We start from the raw sequence: 19,869 nt of genomic DNA on the forward strand, positions 1-19,869 counted from the left end.
GCAGAACAGCAGACAACAGGAACCAACCTGAAAGATAGTACAGATATGAGAGTTGTTAAATACAAAACATCATAGTAGATTTTAAAAAGCAAAAAGAATAGGAACAGGGAACAAACAGAATTGATAGAGGTAAACAGTAATTTGATAAAGTGATATAGAAAGGGAGTGATATCAGATTAGACACCGGTGAAAAGGAAATTAAGGAACTAGGAGATACATTCAGAGAAATTATCCCAACATAGTCCGTAGGGAATGATAGGAAAGAATGAGCAGAGGATAAGAATCCTCAAGGATAAAAGAAAAAATCTTAAAAGTAACATCAAGTCAGAGTTCTACAAAGGTGCCCTAGAAAGAGTTGGAAGAGGAAAAAGTAAAAATAATGTCTCATCACGTGAATTGTGAATTCACGTGAATTGTGGAAAGATAATCAGTTTGTAGATGAAGAAGCCCCAAAGTTCTCAAGCAGGATAAATAAAAGAACACACCTAGTTAGATCTTAAAGAAACTGAAGAATAAGAAAATCTCTTCCAATATCTTCAAAGCAAACAAAGAAAAAGGTCAGTCACCCAGAAAGAAACAAGCAGGCTGACTGCTGAGTTCTCAACAAGAGTGTGTAACTTGAATACAGTGCAGCCGAAGGATCCTGAGTGTCTGTCTAGAATTGTGCAGCCCGTGCAAATGCAGGTCAACAGTGGAAGAAAAATTAAGGTATTTTCAGACGAAAAGAGACTTTTATCACCAAATGAAATCTCTAAAGGAGATTCTAAAGCATATACTTCAGGCAGAAGGAAGATAATCCTGGATAGAGAATTTTGGATGCAAGAAAAAAGCTGACCAAAAATATCAACTGAAAAAAAAAAAAACACCAAGAATATAAAACTGGGGAGAGGGGAAAAAATACTGAACATTAACAGCACATACTTCGAGAAGGTAACTCACAATTAAAGCAGTCTAAGGTTTTTTTTTTTCAACGTTTTTTAATTTATTTTTGGGACAGAGAGAGACAGAGCATGAACAGGGGAGGGGCAGAGAGAGAGGGAGACACAGAATCGGAAACAGGCTCCAGGCTCTGAGCCATCAGCCCAGAGCCCGACGCGGGGCTCGAACTCACGGACCGTGAGATCGTGACCTGGCTGAAGTTGGACGCTTAACCAACTGCACCACCCAGGCGCCCCATAAGGTTTTTAATTGTAGTATTAATTTACGTTAGCCTTAGAAGAGCATAGCTAGGATATATTCATCAAAAGATACCAGAGTGAAAAGGCAAGACACAGAGTGGAAGAGGTTATTTGATATACAGATATCTAGAGAGAGAGAGAGATCTGTACATATAGATATATGAAAAAGGACTCAGATGGAATATATAAAGCTTCTGTGAACGTCACTGTATCCAGAAAAAAAAAAAAATCAGGGGCACCTGGGTGACTCAGTCGGTTAAGCATCCAACTCTTGATTTTGGCTCAGGTCGTGATTTCACAGTTCATGAGTTTCAGCCCCATGCTGACAGCGCACAGCCCGCTTGGGATTCTTTCTTTCCCTCTTTCTCTGCCCCTTCCCCCATTTGCACATGCGTTCATGGTCCCCTCTCTCTCAAAATAAATAAATAAACTTAAGAAGAATAGAAATCAGAAAAATGAAATTAGGAAAATGCTTGAACAGGTACTTCACTCGAAGATATTCAAAAAGTAAATACATAATAAAGAGCTCTTCAATAAGTCGTGGGGAAATGGAAATGAAACCTACAATGCGGTATCACTACCTGCCCACCCAAAATGGTTAAAGTAAAAAAGACTAAAAATACCAAGTGTTAATGAAGCTGTGGAGCAGCTAGAACTCTCCTACACTTGCTGGGACTGTGAACTGGGGTACTCACCTTGGAAAACCGTCTGGCAGTATCTATTAAAGTCCGGCGTATGCCTATGACAGGCAACGCCATGCCTGTTCTTGTACCAATAGAAATGCATCCTTCAGTCTACCAAGACAGATACAAGACATTCATAGCAGAACTTTTTATAACAGCCTCACACTGGAAACTGTCCACGTGTCCATCTAAAGTACAATGAATAAATGTAGTGTATTCACACAATGGAATAGTTACGGGAAGGAACAAATTACAACTGTATGCAACAACACAGATGAATGTCACGGAGTATTGAAGTAGGCGACACCAAAGAAAACATTCTGAATGATTCCATTAATAAAAGTTCAGAAACAAGCAGAATTTACTTCACGTGTTAGGCGTTAACGATGGTGGCTACCCTTGTGAGAAGGAATGACGACCAGAACAGAGCGTGGGAGGGGCTCGGAGGGGCACTGGCAGTGTTAGGTTTTTGAAATACGTGCTCCATGCATGACTATGTTCAACTTGGGAAAAACCATTGAGCTGTACTCTTAGGATGTGTGCTTTTTCCTGTGTGTTAGAAGTAAAATTGAAAACATACTCGGGTAACTTCTAAGCAAATGGAAACTTCCAAACAAATAGAAAAGAAAAAAGAATAAAGAGAAGAAATCTCAGTCAAGAAAGAGGAGGATGAAGGGGAAGAAAAAAGAACAAATAACAAGTATGTAATGAGATACTAGATAGAAAATTTAAAATATCAGTACACTGGGGCGCCTGGGTGGCGCAGTCGGTTAAGCGTCCGACTTCAGCCAGGTCACGATCTCGCAGTCCGAGCCCCGCGTCGGGCTCTGGGCTGATGGCTCAGAGCCTGGAGCCTGTTTCCGATTCTGTGTCTCCCTCTCTCTCTGCCCCTCACCCGTTCATGCTCTGTCTCTCTCTGTCCCAAAAATAAATAAACATTGAAAAAAAAAAACAGTACACTATAACTAAAAATTCAGTACAGAAAACACTTATGTTAGAAGACCTATCTATTCAAATCATTTAATATTAAAAAATATTGGAGTGCCTTTTATGTGCCCGGCACTGGTCCAGGGGCTGGGGGGTATAGTAGTAGACAAAACTGATAAAAATTCCTATCCTCACAGAGGTTGCATTCTGATCAGAGGAGACAGATCATAAATATATAAACAGTAAAATATCCACTATATGGAATGGCAGTAAATGTTACAGGGAAAAAGATAAGGCAAGGAAAGAGAATCAGGAAAGCCAAGGAGAGGTAGAAGTGGGATTTTTCAAGTAGTCATAGGTGACTTCAAAGCTGTAACGGAGATGAGGAGAGCCATGTGTATCTAGGATAAGAATGTTCCGGGGGAGAGGGGGGAAGGAGTGCCAATATCCTGGGGCAGGAGCCTACCGGGTGTGGGGGCAGAGCAGCCAGGAGGTGTGTGGCTGGAGCAGAGTGTAGTAGGAGATGAGGTCAGAGACGTGACAAGGGGCTGGATAGCGTGGGGGCTTCTATAGACCATTGCAAGAACTTTGACATTTACGTTGACAGGTTTTTAAGAACAAATGACAGGCTGTGAGCACAAGAACAGAGTGATCTGATTGCATTTAAAGAATTATCCTGGCTGCGGTCGTGAAAGAAGAAATGCGAAGGGATGAATCAGGGGCCTGTTAGGAGCATGTGGTACTAACGTGAGAGAGAAAGGACGGGCGCTTGGAGGAGCGTGCGGGGTAGACTTGTTGAGCCGTGCTTGGATTCAGGATAGAATTTGCAAGTAGAGAAGAGAATCAAGGACGTCTTCCTGTTTGGGACCCGAACGACAGAAAGGACGAGCTGCCACTGTTTACTTAGCTGGGACCGACCTCAGGAAATGCAGATTTGCAGAGAAGAAACCTTGAGTTTGGTTTGGAACATAATGTATTTAGACAGCCAAATGGGAGTGACGTGAAGGGTAAGGGAGAATCTAGAATTTGTGAAAGATGTCTAAGTGAGAGATGTAAATTTGGGAGCTGTCTGTGTTTTTAAGAGGAAGCCATAAACTTTAACATTTGCCGCAGCCAAAAGGAAGGATAAAAAAAGAAAAAAAGCGGTCTTGAACTAGGAGTTAGGCACCTGTGCGTGCAGCATCTTTGTTTTGTGCTGGGAGAAACTTGCTGCTAACCTCTTATGGAAAAGCAGCATGTGACGGCTCTAGGAGCTGACGTGCCTGAGACAGTTTGGGGTTCGAACATGCTGACTTCTTACCAGGGGTTAAAATTTCGTTACTTGGTTCGTTTAATTGACACAAGTCCGTTTGCTTCTTGCTTATTTCTCAGATGTATCACTTCTTCTTTCTGATTAACAGTCCATGTGTGAAAATGGTTCTGAATCACCCGTACTCGAAATATCAAACTATGCCAACTGATAAAAATACAACAGTTTTATGGTTATGACAAGTGTATAGCTCTGTGAAATAAACCAGCACCTGCAGTTAACAGGGCTCGCTACTTGCGCCCACCATCCCCGTACATTTTTCAACCTGGCACCCCATCTTCTGGCTAATTCCATCACTAAGGAGTAAGGAAATGCTAATGTGCTCGCTCAGTCAACTGGTCTAAGAAATTTGAAGAGAAAAGTGCCACACAACTGGATAAGATCATCTAAATTTCAAGAGAGAGTGGGGCACCTGGGTGGCTCAGTCGGTTAAACATCCCACTTCAGCTCAGGTCATGATCTCATAGTTGGTGAGTTTGAGACCCGCATCAGGCTCAGTGCTGACAGCTCAGAGCTTGGAGCCTGCTTCGGATTCTCCGTCTGTCTGTCTGTCTCCCTCTCTCCCTCTTCCTCTCCCTCTCTCCCTCTCTCTCTCCCTCTCCCTCTCTCCCTCTTCCTCTCCCTCTCTCCCTCTCTCTCTCCCTCTCCCTCTCTCTCTCTCTCTCTGTCTCTCTCTCTCTCTGTCTCTCTCTCTCTCTCTCTTTCCCTCTCTCTCTCTCTCTCTCCCTCTCTCTCTGCCCTTCCCCCACTCGCTCTCATGCTCTCCCTCTCAAAAATAAACATTAAAGGGGTGCCTGGGTGGCTCAGTTGGTTAAGCCTCTGACTTCAGCTCAGGTCATGATCTCGCGGTTTGTGAGTTTGAGCCCCGCGTCGGGCTTGTGCCGACAGTTCAGAGCCTGGAGCCTGCTTCGGGTTCTGTGTCTCCCTCTCCCTCTGCCCCTTCCCTGCTCACGCTCTGACTCTCTCTGTCTTTCAATGATAAATAAACGTTTAAAAAAATTTTTAAAAATAAAATTAAAAAAATAAACATTAAAAAAAATTTATAAAGAGAGAGAAGCCCCAGGGCTGTATCCTGGAGGATATCACCATCTGAGGTCTGAGATTAGAGAAGAGCCATCAGAGAAGAGGGAGGAGTTACTGGTCACTAGGTAACGAGCATTTTTCATGAATACGTATTCATCCTTGCCACACTCACTTAAGAGTCCGTGTTTTTATTATCCCAACTTCAGAGAACCATAACTGAGTCTCTGCAAGGCAAAATGGTTTGCCAAAGAAACGCACACATCAAAATTATAATCCGGTTTTAGTTGATGAAATCTGCCTTTCCTGTTCTTGCCTCCACTGCCACGACATGTGCGAATGCATTTATGCTAGTAGCACTTGATGAGCTATTCTTCCAGGACTTTCTCTGTTTTCTTTATAGGTGGGTATGTGGAGGCCTTGGAGGTCACTAAAGAAATGCCAGGCCAGGGGGCCTGGAAGCCTCGCTCCATCTCAGAGGAGACATACGACGATGTTGAGTGCCCCAGCAGAGGGAGGTAAGTGCATCTCAGCCCTTCAGCAGTGTGGTAAGACTTTAAAGGTACAACACAACAGGTTAATGGTCTCTGCGTTACTTCTCCCCACAGGACAAGGTCAGATTTCTCTAGCTCATTTGCTTCAGATGATGGTAAGTATAAGAAGACGTTTGCAAATGTGGGTAGGGGGGCGCCTGGGTGGCTCAGTCGGTTGAGAGCCCGACTTCGTCTCAGGTCATGATCTCACGGTGTGTGGGTTCAAGCCCCACATGGGGCTCTGTGCTGACAGCTCAGAGCCTGGAGCCTGCCTTGGATTCTCTGTCTCCCTCTTCCTCTGCCCCTCCCCCATTCACACACTGTCTCTCTGTCTCTCTCAAAAATAAACATTAAAAAAATTAAACTTGAAAATCCTCCCATACAGGGTAGCCTTCAATTGTATCTGTGTATCTTAAGCTGATGTAGGTTAAGGTTAAAGCCATGCTAAGAAGGGGAAGATTATTCAGGATGCTTTGGTTCCCCTTTATTGCCCCAACATCCAACACAGCAGGTGATGTTTATAGACTCTGAATGTTATCTACAAAATATGCAAAGGAAGAGGGTAGAAGGATGGAATCTGTTGATAAACCTGCTTTTTTTGACTGTATCAGATCAGACTTAGGATCAGGGGAGAAGCAAATATGAATTTTCATTTTGTACCTACTTTTATAGGGGTTTAATTATTTTTACCATGTGCCTGAGGGACCTGGGTGGCTCAGTTGATTAAGCGTCTGACACATGGTTTTGGCTCAGGTCATGATCTCACGGTTCATGAGATCAAGCCCTGTGTTGGGCTCTGTGCTAACAGCACGGAGTCTGCTTGGGGTTCTCTGTCCCTTTCTCTCCAAATAAATAAACTTTAAAAGAAAATGTGGCTCGGGGCGCCTGGGTGGCGCAGTCGGTTAAGCGTCCGACTTCAGCCAGGTCACGATCTTGCGGTCCGTGAGTTCGAGCCCCGCGTCAGGCTCTGGGCTGATGGCTCAGAGCCTGGAGCCTGTTTCCGATTCTGTGTCTCCCTCTCTCTCTGCCCCTCCCCCGTTCATGCTCTGTCTCTCTCTGTCCCAAAAATAAATAAACGTTGAAAAAAAAATTAAAAAAAAAAAAAAAAAAAGAAAGTGTGGCTCAGTCTGTTGAGCATCCAACATAAGCTCAGGTCATGATCTCCCTTCGAGCCCCCCATCAGGCTCTGTGCTGACAGCTCAGAGCCTAGAGCCTGCTTAGATTTCTGTCTCCCTCTCTGCCCCTCTCCTGCTTGCACTCTCTCTCTCTCTCTCTCAAATATAAATAAACATTAAAAAATATTTTTAAAAACGTGCCTGACATGAAAGTGTACCTAGCACATGATCGGTATCCAATAATTTCTGGTGAAATATGAATTTGAGCTATTGTCATTGTAATACATGAAAACAGTTCTTTTAATTCCAGAAGAAAATAGCCAAGAAGTGTATGAAGAGGTCTACAAAACAAAAGGCAACTACCCAAAAATAGAGTGAGTTCCTCTCTTTCTTAGCATTGTAGCTAATAGTATTGATGCTGTAGGAAAATCAGACTTTAAGAAGTAGTCTTACTTTGACTGTGTCATGCTTAGGATTTGCATCATGAGTAGAGAGAAGCTACTTTAACCTACAATTGTGATGAATAAGAGACTTGGGATTGTGTACAGTCATATGCTAGAATCTTTAATCATATTGCTTTTCTCTCTTAAGAAAACGCCCATCTCTCCAAGTAGGGAACTTTAATATCGTGTTAGGAATTAAGTCCAAAGGGAGAAGTAAATAGTAATAAAACTCGCTTCGGCCCTATCATAGCATTTGCGGAAAGAAATCACTGGTCATGACTTAATTTGTGTCTTTGCAAGTTAAGAAGACTGTCCCTGGGATTTAGACTTAATTTAATATCTAAGAATTCAGTGTTATCGGGAATATTTGTTCAAATGGGCCTTATTCATCAACTTCAGTTACTGAGGGCACATTGTGGAAATGAAAACAGCAACGGTCAAAAGCAAGAAGTTCAAGGGTTGGAGGGAGGAGTAGTGTTCCATGCTGGGTGGGATGGTGTGGATGTATCATTCCTTCTCCAGCTCCCCTAAAAAAACCCAAGAGCATATTTGGAAGAATTTTAATCATTAACTGGGCAATAAATGTACCACCGTTGTTGTAATATCAGTCAATTAAAAGTTGGTGACATGGATTTCAGGAGCCACAATTGCTGTATTTCCAGTATAGTTTGTAAACTATTCTTTCCCTAAGTCATCTTCTCTGAAAGGAAGCTCTTGCTTCACATGTACGAAATAGGGACCATTCGCGGTGGATGAAGCTTGTACTGAAGTATAATTCCCTTCGTAGCTGACTGGTGTGTGTTACTTCATATTGGCATCTAAACAAATAAGACTAGCACAGAGGTTGATGAGGCATTTGCTCTCGCTTCCTGGAGTGGGACGTGTTCTGGAATGAGCCTCTTCCTTCTCTAGTACTCTCTCAAATGCCGTGTTGTTTGTATCCTCTGATTCCTCTTAGCTTAGACGGAAAAGAAGCCCTTAAAAGACTGCAGAAATTCTTGAAGAAAGAAAAGAACAGATTTAAAATGAAGAAAAACAAGTTGAAAGAAAATGTAAGGTAAAAAGTCTTTGGCGGTTGTTTTTGTTTTCCCCTCCATGGGGGAACTCGCAGTGTCAGCCTTGTGGCTCTGCGTCCTAGTCTCAGAAACGGTGCAGGGGGTATCAGAAACCAAAGCCAAAGGCCTGCTTATCACCTGCTTCTTCTTTCCAATTTGTGAATGAACCACACCCACAGCTAGTAATAAGAAGGTGACAACATCCGTTTGGAAAAAAAAAAAATTTGATGAAACAGGGTTGTAAACAAGGATAGAGAGGAAAGCCTAAGCAAAGTCCAGAAAGTAATTTTGTTGCCATATATCCCTGTTATCACCGGCCATTGTGTTATTAATTACGTCCTTGTATGTTTTCTTGGCCCTGCGAGTTTCAGTGTTTTACCTGTCTACACTTCTGTATTCTAATTTGCATCTCTAGAGAGAAGTGATGTGTAGACAGGGGAGAGGAACTTTGCAGCTGACTGGTTCATATATCTCAAGGTGTTAGACCTGGAAAGGGCCCTCCAAGATCTCCGCGCTAATTACCCGTGGTTGAGAAGGTTACACGTTCTCCAGCAGTATGGGAGGCCTGGATTCTGGATGCTAGTTACAGCTTTGTCGTTTACTCAGTGTGCAGTTGTGGGCAAATCATGCCCCAGCCCATGTTTCCTCTTGCCTACAAGAGAGGGTGGGCAGTTTCTGCAGGCACTTCGCTAATATGTAGAAATGGATATAGACAGAGATCTATGTTTTATAAGAGCAGGGGACAATAAGATAATTTCCCTAAGGTCACCAGATACATTGGCATGGAATTACTACTCTACCTTGACTTTCTCGTCCTTCGTAGAAGCTGAAAGTTACATGATTTTTAGTCCAGTTGTCTGCTGGATCTAGATCTACCAAGAGATCCAACAGACCGTCTTGTTCACAGATTGCACTCCTGACCATGGAAGTAGAGCTCCAGTGGTCAGTTAGACCTACGCTTGAAGGCATACTCGTGCCCTGGCAGGTTAGATGCTTCTGACAAAAAACGATTAGCATGATGCCTGTGGTCCCTTAAAAAATTGATCCAGGCGGGGCGCCTGGGTGGCTCAGTCAGTTAAGCGTCCGACTTCGGCTCGGATCATGATCTCACGGTTTGTGAGTTCGAGCCCCGCATCGGGCTCTGTGCTGACAGCTCAGAGCCTGGAGCCTGCTTCACATTCTGTGTCTCCATCTCTCTTTGCCCCTTCCCTGCTCATGCTCTGTCTCTGTCTCAAAAATAAATAAACATTAACAAAAAAATTGATCCAGGTGAAAATGCTGATATTTTTTAATGCAAATCTCATTTCCTTTTTCTTAGAACTATTCAGTGACTCCTTAATGACTTTTAGAATACCCAGGCTTTTTCTATGGCAAGTGAATATTTTATGGAAGCTCCCTTTTTGTCCAGTTCCATCTCTCACTCAGATTTCCTTTACCATCCCACATAAATACCCGACAGATGTAATTCTGCCATGGTATTGGTGCCTCCTTGCTTTAACCATGACATTCCCTTGGTCTGGAATGCACCCACCCTCCTCCAACCTCCTTTGATTATCAGAGTTCTGGTCTTCCCTTAACATTTGGTCAAACAGTATCCCTTCTGGGACACCTTTCCTGAACCTCTCTACCCAGACCTGGATTACCTGTGTCTCCTCTGTGTCTCCCTAACATCCTGTGCATGTCTTCTAACATCTATTAATACTCCTGAGAAACCTTTTTTCTTAAAGTTAGAGAATCACAGGGTTATAAGAGAAATCCATATTATCTAGTCTAATGCAGTACAAAAGCTTTTCTGGAAACTTCTAACAAGCCAAATATCTGTGCTTGCACACCTCTATAAAAGAGAAATTTACTACCTGCAGAGAAAGAGGTTTCATCTTTAGGAAGGTCTAATAAGATTTTTTCCTTGGGCACCTGCATGGCTCAGTCAGTTGAGTGACCGGCCCTGGGTTTCAGCTCAGATCATGATCCCAGGGTCATGGGATGGAACCCTGCATCCGGCTTCCCACTGTATGGAGCCTGCTTGGGATTCTCTCTCTCTCGCTCTCCCTCTCTCTCTCTCTCTCTCTCCCCCTCTCCCTCTCTCCCTCTGCCCCTCTTCCCAACTCACTCTCTATCTCTCTCAAATAAAAATAAGATATATTTTTCTCATAAATTTTGGCAAAATCTGCCCCTCAGCCTTAATTTTTCAATTAATAACGTGTAGATATAACAGGACAAGATAGAATTTATTACTGTGTTTATTGAGCTTTTTGATTGAACACCAACTCCTACTTGATTACCTTACCTTCAGAGAGAGGTTTTGCAACACTGGGAATGTGACATGGAAAAAGAGTAAGGCTCTCCACCCTCTCTTTCTCTCGGATACACACACTGTCTATTAGGACAGTCATTAAATGGTCTGATTTAGGTAGAAATAAGCCAAGAATTAAATGCCAACTGGTCTCAGCTCTGCTATGAGTTTTACATGGGAACTAGATGTTAAACCTGTTCTCACACCCTCTGTTCCAGATGCACCGACTTCCTTGTTTTTCTTTAAAGAGACCTAGCACACCTCTGCCTGTCGGTCTCTGCATTGGCCGTTCCCTTTCCCAGAACGCTTTCATTCAGATAACAGTGTGGCTCACCCCCTCCCTTCCTTCAGATTCTACTCAAGTTGCCTTATCAGCGAACCCTTCCCTGACCATCTTCCGAAAAACGGCAGACCAGCCCTCACCTGCAGCCCTCCTGGCCCCTCATCTTGCTCTCTTTTGTTCATTTGCACTTCTCTCCTTAGTTGACAGAACATAAAAATCCTTGTTGCATCTGCTTCACCCTGCTAGAATCCATGAGGGCACTCATGGTTTTGTCCCCTGCTGTATCTCCAGTTTAAAGAACAGTGCGTGAGACATGATAGGTACTCCGTAAATAGCTGATGAATGAGTTAAATGACCTAGAGGAAGGCAATATTGTTCTAGACTTTTTGTAGCCTCCGTTTCTATGTTTAAATAGGAGCTACCATCACCCTGACCCAAAAAAATAGAGGAACGGAGTTGGCATTAAGAAAGGCTTTGCTGAGCTAGGAACCCTTGAGTGGAGAAGCCAAGGAAGTACGCTAATGAGGCATCGAGGACAGGGAGGGTGAAGGGCTTCACGTGTGTTGTCTCTCCAGTTCTCACAATACTCACGATGAGATAGAAACTCTTCTCTCCATTTCACGGATGAAAAATTAGGGTTTTGAAAAGTTATGTGACTTGCACAGGTAAGTGGACAAGTGGCAGAACTCAGAGTCAGATGCAGCTCCCTCTGACCCCAGGGACTGCTGCTCCTCTGTTCTGATGGCACCAGGTCTGGTAGTACAGTCACTGACAGCAGGGACCATTGAACGTCCTCAGCTCTTTCCCAAGCACATCTACTTAGGTATGCCCATGCAGCTCTAATACTCCCCCGTGTGATAGAGCTGGTGTTCGCTCTAGAAATGAAGAACCTAAGGCTTGCATAAAGGTTAGCTGATTTTCCCAGAAGTGCTGTTTCTTTGGACATTCCTTTCTTAGGTTCTTACCACATAGTGTTGTACTTTGGGTCTCCCTCACTAAACACCCGGCTACTTCAGGGTAGAAACTGTGTCTGATCATTTTATATACCCAGCACAGGGGGTCTGGCCCGTGGTGAGTGTCCCCGTCGGACTGCACTGAAACTCATTGCTTAAAATACGTGGATTTTTTTTCTACCACACCCAGCTTCCTTCCATCTCCTTAACTGTGTAACCGAACAATCTACTCGGGCCAAATGTCCCTCTCCCACTTAGCAATTTGCTATCTCCCATCCCCCTGGCCTGGAATTCTGCCCTCAAGATATCCTTTTGGCTTAACCATACATGTAGGCGGGGTCCCATGTCTGCAGAGGGTGGTTCTCTTTCACCACAGTGGATGCCCAGAGGCAACTCAGAGATATTGTGTGTTGGGTTCCAGACCATCGCAACAAAGCAAATGTTAGCAATAAAGTGAGTCCAGTTTTTTGGTTTCCCAGTTCATATAAAAGTTGTGTTTATACTGTGGTCTACTAAGCGTGAAACATGTCTAAAAAAATGTACGTACCTTAATTTAAAAATCTGTTGCTAAAAATGCTAACCATCTTCTGAGCTTTAGTGAGTCCTAATCACTGATCACTGATTACCATAATGAATAATAATGAAAAAACTTGAAATGCTTCGAGAATTACCAAAATATGATCCAGAGACATTAAGAAAATGTTTTTAGCGGGGCGCCTGGGTGGCGCAGTCGGTTAAGCGTCCGACTTCAGCCAGGTCACGATCTCGCAGTCCGTGAGTTCGAGCCCCGCGTCGGGGTCTGGGCTGACCGCTCAGAGCCTGGAGCCTGTTTCCGATTCTGTGTCTCCCTCTCTCTCTGCCCCTCCCCCGTTCATGCTCTGTCTCTCTCTGTCCCAAAAATAAACAAACGTTGAAAAAAAAAATTAAAAAAAAAAAAAAAAAAGAAAATGTTCTTAGAAAAACAGTGTTGATAGGCTTGCTGATGGCAAGTTGTCACAAACCTATTTGTCAAAAACTCAGTGTCTGTGAATTGCAATGAAACAAGGTAGGCCTGTATTTGATGGGCATCTTGGAAGGTTTGAAGGTGGAAACAGGATCTTGTGAATGGACAGGGCAGAGCCTGAAGTTGTCTAGTTAGGGGAGGGAACTACGGGTGGTCCCAGGGGTACATCAGCTCATTTTTAAATGGTGGTGTGGAAGCAGGGGGACGGTTGATCAGAACAAAGCTACAGGAGAGGTTTGCTTCACATCTTTGCCTAGATGCACTTGCAGCAAGAAACCTAGTCATCAATATGTTATTTGAGATGGATCAGCTAATCTTTCTGAACCTGGCTTTTTTCCTTAACCCTTTTGTGTCTCCTGTCAATCAACAGTGCATTTTCCATTTCGCTGCCTGATTTAGGTAAGTGACATTCACTTATTACTGGCACAAAACTACTCAGTACTGGCATATTCAGAGGCAGAGAAAGAGAAGTAGTAATCCTTCCTTCATTCCATAGTTAATGAAAGTTTGAGACATAAAGATCAAAGACAACATTTTATCCAACAGTATAACTTATGTTGGGGAAGATGGATAACGTTTCTCAAGTACCTATTATATACCAGGCCTCTTAAAATTCCAGAACAATAGTATCTTTTTAGGAAGCTCTAGGACCCATATCCATACCTTAGTGATCTGGGATTTGTACTCAAGTTTCTCTGATTACAAAGCTCGTGCATTTTACATTATACCACACAGCTCTTGTAGGATTTGACAGCCAAATCACCCTAATTAAGACCTAATGAGTTGGACATGATCAAGTTGCAGTACACTGACTAGCTGAATCAAGGATGGGTCACTGGAATATTCTTTGCTATAAAAACAATAATGCACAGATTAGTACATTGGCTGATCCATAGTATGATCTCAATACATGTACTGTGAGTTGAATCTGCCAGTAAGAAGGCCATGTGTTGTTTGCTGGTTTTTGTTTGTAAGCCTTAGCCATGGTGGTACTTTGATTTCACTCTGATTAGGCAATTCAAATGTATATTATATTTCAGAAATATGAGTTTGCTGTACTAAATAACAAGTGAAGGTTATATAAATAAGCCTGGTAAAATCATAGGTCCCCCCCAAGTTTCCTTGGTCCATGTAAAAATCCAAAAAGCCAACATAGAATAGACATGCATTGTACTCGCAGCCAAATTTATGAATAATCAAATATGAATTACGAAATTATTATACTAGAAAGTCTCAAACTCATTCAAGTGGTGAATCACTTAAACATGGGATTCTATGTAAAGCACCAAGGAATGTGAATATCCCAAACTGAAAATGTCCAATTATGCACTAAGTTTCAATTTTATGCAAGACTATTATAGAAGAGCAGTTACCATTGGTTTTAAATCAAAATTAAGGAGGAAAAAAACATGAATATTTTACTTAAACGGTCTTTTTCCAGGATTTTGGAAAAGCCGTCTTACTGTTCTAGAAGTAAAACATCTTTGCCTAGTTCCAGGATGATGGGGAGCTATTCTAAAGATGACCCTTTCAGCAACTCATATTTTCTGAAAACATGCATGAAATTAAATAGACATAAATATATATGTGTATATTTGAGATACTAGGGCATGCCACTATTTTTTTAATCTCTTAATTGAATTTCTCCCCAAATGGAGATTCTTTTTGCTCTTTGATCCTTCCAGCCTGTGTTCTATGATCAGATTTTGATAAAACAGACATGGGGAGACACCTGGATAATTGGGTATTAAGGATAATGGTGGACATTGTGGATGATTCGGAAAGCCCAGAAATTTGTATGAGCCATACCTAATAGTGTACTATTTTGTTCGTGTCTTGACCCTAGAACTTAGGTCTCAGGAAGTTATTATCTATGATAACGTCGATATAAATGAAAAAGAATCCAGGTAAGTCATTTTACCTCATTGGTCATCCCTACTGATACCTAATCCATTTCCTGATGGCTTGTTAAATATGGTCAGAGGGCCACCTCTTCAGAGCCTTAGAAACTGGATAAAAAGTCAGATTCTGATGTCCCTCCCCTCACTAAGAAGGGAAAACAGTGAATAATGTAGGTGATCTAATGGTAGTAGGTGATTCAGAAGTCACTGGAGCTTTGGAATCTGTTTCTTGCCTTTGAATCTAGAGACTTGAAACTCATTTTAGTGCAACATACCCTGATTTAATAACCTCCTATGTACAAGGCAACACGGAGGATAGCGAGCAGTGTTTGACGGAGCTTCTATCCTCAAAGACAGAATAACCATCTAACCAGAAAGAAACCATCCTGAAACTCGATGCCCCCCTCTCTAGCTACTTGTTTTCTGTCCTCTCCCCCTCAACTAAATGACTGAAAAGAAAGGTCTCCTCTGCTTATCCTTGATTCATTTAGGGTTCTAATTTTTTTTTTGTACTTAAAAACACTATTGCTATAAATAGTCTTATGTCTTCTGTGAATATGTCCTAGAATTTTCCTAGCAGATACTCAGAAGGGAAGAGAAATGCTGAAGGGAATGCAAATTGATAAGAAAATGCCAACTTATTTTCCAAAGTGGTTGTACCAATTTACATTCTTCCCAGCTATTTGTAAGGGGAATGTTGATCCACATTCTCACCAACACTTAGCACAGAGAGAATTCTTAACTTTGCCAATTTTGGGGGTATAAAATACTAAGTGTTGAACCCCTTTTAATACCTACCATTCATATCTTCTATCGAAGGCCGGTTCATACCTTTTTATTCTGTTTTCTTATTGCATTGATGGTCTTTTTCTTATTTATTTATAGATTTTTTAATGCATTCTAGATATCATCCCTTTGTCAGTTATATATGTTGCAGAGACCTTCTCCCCCATTGTAGCTTGACTTTGCAACATTCTTCGTAGTCTTCTAATGAATAGAAATTTTTAATTTTAATGTACTTGAATTTAGCAATTGAGTGTTGCCTTTGGCATCTTTAGAAGAAATCTTTATCCCAAGATCATATGACATCCTCCTATATTTTCTTCTAAAACTGCTGAATTTTTTGCCTTTTACATTTAAACCTTAGACGTATCTGGAACTGAGTTTTTTGTGTTGGTACTATAATGAAGTATCAATCTAATTAAATTTTCTTACATGTGGATAAATGTCCTGCATGATTAATTGAATAGTCCCACCTTTCCCCATGGATATACAATGCCATCTTTGTCATGCCAAGCTTCCATGTCTGAAGGTCTGTGCCCATGCTCTCTATTCCAGTGTCCTTTCCATCTTAATAGCCTGGTGCTCTGAAAAAGTGGTTAGTAAGATATTAGTACATAGAGGGGCACCTGTGTGGCTCAGTCAGTTAAGCATCCAACTTTGGCTCAGGTCATGATCTCATGGTTCATGAGTTCCAGCCCTGCATCAGGCTCTGTGCTGACAGCTTGGAGCCTGCTTGGGAATCTCTGTCTTTGTCTACTCTTCCCCCACTTGTGTTCTCTCTCCTCTCTCTCTCTCTCTCTACCCCCCTCCCCCTCTCCCTCTCTCCCCCTCCCTCCCCCTTCCTCCCCCTCTCAAAAGTAAACATTAAAAAAAGATATTAGTACCCTGAGAAAGTAATTGCTATCAGTGCCTTGACATGTTTTAAGACATGATTCATGCCTAATGTACAGTTAAGTTCTATAAATGTCCCATGTGCACTTTAGAAAAATATGCCTTCTCTAATTGTTTGGTACAACAATCCACTTAGGTTCTTCAAATCATTCTCTTGTTAAAATCTGTAGATTTATGAATTTTTAGATGTTGGAGCCATCAATATTTGAAAGAAACAGCTTCAAATCTCACACAAACATGGCAGACTTGCCAATCTCTTCCTAAAGTTCTGTCATGTTTTGTTTGATGTATCCTGAGGCTCTTTTGTTAGTTGCTTACAAAATTAAAAATATAGTGAACCTAATGTTTCTTCCTCATATGGTAGATGTCTCTATCCCTAATACTATTAATAACAAAAATAATAAGTAGTTCTTACTGGGGTCAGTAACTGCTATATACATTTAATATGTATTAGTTCATTCAATCTTCACCACCATCCCATGAAGTAGATACTATTATTATACAAACATTTCAGAAGAGTGACTCAGGCATAGAGGTTGTTACTTGCCCAAGTTCACAGAGGTAGTAAAGTGTAGAAACAGGATTCAAACCCAATCCAGTAGTAAAGAGTTACTACCACACAATGTTGTATCTCCTAGTGATGGTCTGTCTTAACGTCTAATTTTCCTGATATATATCTACTGGAACTTCCTAGTTAGGATTTCCCTACTATATTTTTAATCCTTTAATTTTCTGTTTTCCATATTCTCATTCATTGGGTCTTGAATAAATAGCCATAGAGCTGCATTTGGCTTTTTTTTTTTAATTTTTTTTTTTTAACGTTTATTTATTTGTGAGACAGAGAGAGACAGAGCATGAACAGGGGAGGGGCAGAGAGAGAGGGAGACACAGAATCAGAAGCAGGCTCCAGGCTCTGAGCCATCAGCCCAGAGCCCGACGCGGGGCTTGAACTCACGGACCGTGAGATCGTGACCTGGGCTGAAGTCGGACGTCTAACCGACTGAGCCACCCAGGCGCCCCCATTTGGCTTTTTAAAATGCCAATATAACAATCTGTCTTAACTCCTACCTTGACCTTGGCCTAAGGTTCAATCTCCTGAAATACTGTGGTGCTGATGCTAGCATTTTCCACGGGACAAACTGGCCATTTGTGCTTGCATACGGCTTGCTACTGTCTGGTTTCAGCTTAGTTAGCGGGGGCTACTAAGGTACTGTGCACAGTACTTACTCTAAGGGTAAAGTGTAGCAATTTTTTAAGACACTTGAGTCTAGTAGTTTTGTACTGGGAGCGCCCTTTCAGGATACTCTTCTGCCCTACAGCCAAATGAGGAAGTCCAAACTCTGAGCAAAAGGACAATGTAATCAGAGCTACACTTCAGGAAGAGTAAAGGGATCCTTCTCCAGAATGCTTTGGAGAGAAAGTATGAAGTAATACATATGTTAGAATGTCATTATGGTCACTCAGGTGAAAGATGATCAAATGTTCTTGGGTGGTGAAAGAAATGAAGGAGAGAAGAGATTTCAGGGGAGAACTTACGTGGATTTTGTTAAACTGTGAAATCCTCTGGTAGAAACCACATCCTCCTCATCTCTATTATCCAGGTCCTAATATAGCACTTAGATGATGGTAGGTATCCAAGGAATATTTTGTGCATGAACGATGTTTACCACATCAGCCCTGTCAAATTCTGAACAAGACCTTCTTCATGTGATAGAGTAAATCTGTAGTTTGGCTTCACATAAACTAATTATTAAAGGCATTTGTAGCAGATAGAACACTGGTGGAAAGTAGAAGGGAGAGGGAAGATGATACCTCAATTCCTTTTTTCTTTTTTTGTTTTTTAATGTTTATTTTTGAGAGAGAAAGAGAGAGCATGAGCTGGGGAGGGGCATAGAGAGGGAGACACAGAATCTGAAGCAGGCTCCAGGCTCTGAGCGGTCAGCACAGAGCCCGACACGGGGCTCGAACCACAAACCGGAAGATCATGACCTGAGCCGAAGTGGGACACTTAACTGACTGAGCCACGCAGTGCCCCGATACCTGAATTCTTATAAACTTGGTTAGTTTGCTTGTCATACCTTGGTAGGTAGGTATTAGATTGAGGAGAAGCCTAAACAGCTCTAGATTAAGTTGTCACTAGGTATTCCAGACCTCTGCTTTTTATTTCCTTTTGTTCAGTAGAAGGTCTCTTAGGGGATTAGCAAGGGAAAGAAGAAGAGGGGGATTTTGAAAAGGACACTGGTACTGGAACATGGCACCAGTGAGACCTGTGGCACATCCTCTTACTTCTCTGAGCCTCTGTTTCTTACCCATGATATGGTAATAAAAAATCCTCATCCTGCCAGATTCTTTAAGCTCTCTAACTAGGTCCCTAGGAAAGCTAAAATAAGTTGACAAAGGGGCAGAGTGGACCATAGTATTCACATGGCTAGCATGGATAGAAATTGGTATGACCTCTCTGAAAGAATATTTGGCCATATGTATCCCAAATGCCCACACCCTTTACTTTACCCAGTAATTTGACTTCAAGCAATAAGCTCTGGTGAAAAAGGAAACATAAAAAAATTTAATGCATAAAAATGTGTATCTCAGAGTATTTATAAAAAGATGTTTAAAACCACCCACCCAAATACTGAAATATATAGTAATCTGCCAAGTATATGACAGTTACATATATGCTAAATATATACTAAAGAATTTCTAATGACATGGAGAAGTGTTACTCTATAATAACAATTAAAAAATAGAATGCAAAACTGTATGTACAGTATGATCTCAATTCAATTTTTAAAAGTGCTAGGAAGGATGTTTTAAAGGAAACTTAGAGGTCTTTGAGAGGTCAGATTATGCTTATTTTGTCTCTTTTCTACATCTTCCAATTTTTTAAATACTCAGAATTGTCACTGTGAAAACTAAATTGGTTAACAGCATAAAACTTGACACATAGGTGCTCAGAAAGTTTTTTTTAATTTTTTTTAACATTTATTTATTTTTGAGAGACAGAGACAGCATGAGCAGGGGAGGGGCAGAGAGACAGGGAGACACAGAATCTGAAGCAGGCTCCAGGCTCCGAGCTGTCGCACAGAGTTCAACGTGGGGCCCGAACCCACAAACCACGAGACCATGACCTGAGCCAAAGTCGGACCCTTAACTGACTGAGCCACCCAGGCACACCAGTGCTCAGAAAGTTTTAGTTCCTTCTATGATACCCTCCCCTCCCTACATCCTTTTATTTTTTCTTTGAATGGTCTTCGTTAAAAAGAATTTCTTACTGAAAATTCCAAATGTAGAAAAATAGAATGTTATAATGAACCCTCATGTACCCATTACCCAGCTTTAAAAATTACCAATTTATGGGCAACCTTGTTTACACTGTCACCTACCTCCCAATCTCCAGTATTTTTTTAATTAACATACAGTATTATATCATTTTCATGTGTGTAATATAGGGATTCAGCCATTCTATACATTACTCAGTGCTTATCATGATAAGTCTACT

The 19,869-nt window shown here is 41.7% G+C and overlaps 1 protein-coding gene across 1 annotated transcript in view; it reads left to right on the forward strand.

Annotated features, from left to right (window-relative positions):
- Positions 1–19,869, forward strand: part of FYB2 (FYN binding protein 2) — a 129,107-nt gene that overhangs the window by 96,659 nt on the left and 12,579 nt on the right. The window contains exons 10-15 of the mRNA XM_047870744.1: positions 5,521–5,635; positions 5,726–5,766; positions 7,076–7,139; positions 8,167–8,265; positions 13,166–13,194; positions 14,642–14,702. Of these exons, the coding sequence (XP_047726700.1) occupies positions 5,521–5,635; positions 5,726–5,766; positions 7,076–7,139; positions 8,167–8,265; positions 13,166–13,194; positions 14,642–14,702 (409 nt within the window). The remainder of the gene's footprint in view (positions 1–5,520; positions 5,636–5,725; positions 5,767–7,075; positions 7,140–8,166; positions 8,266–13,165; positions 13,195–14,641; positions 14,703–19,869) is intronic.

Source organism: Prionailurus viverrinus, chromosome C1, assembly GCF_022837055.1.
Source record: "Prionailurus viverrinus isolate Anna chromosome C1, UM_Priviv_1.0, whole genome shotgun sequence".
Taxonomy (NCBI): Eukaryota; Metazoa; Chordata; class Mammalia; order Carnivora; family Felidae; genus Prionailurus; species Prionailurus viverrinus.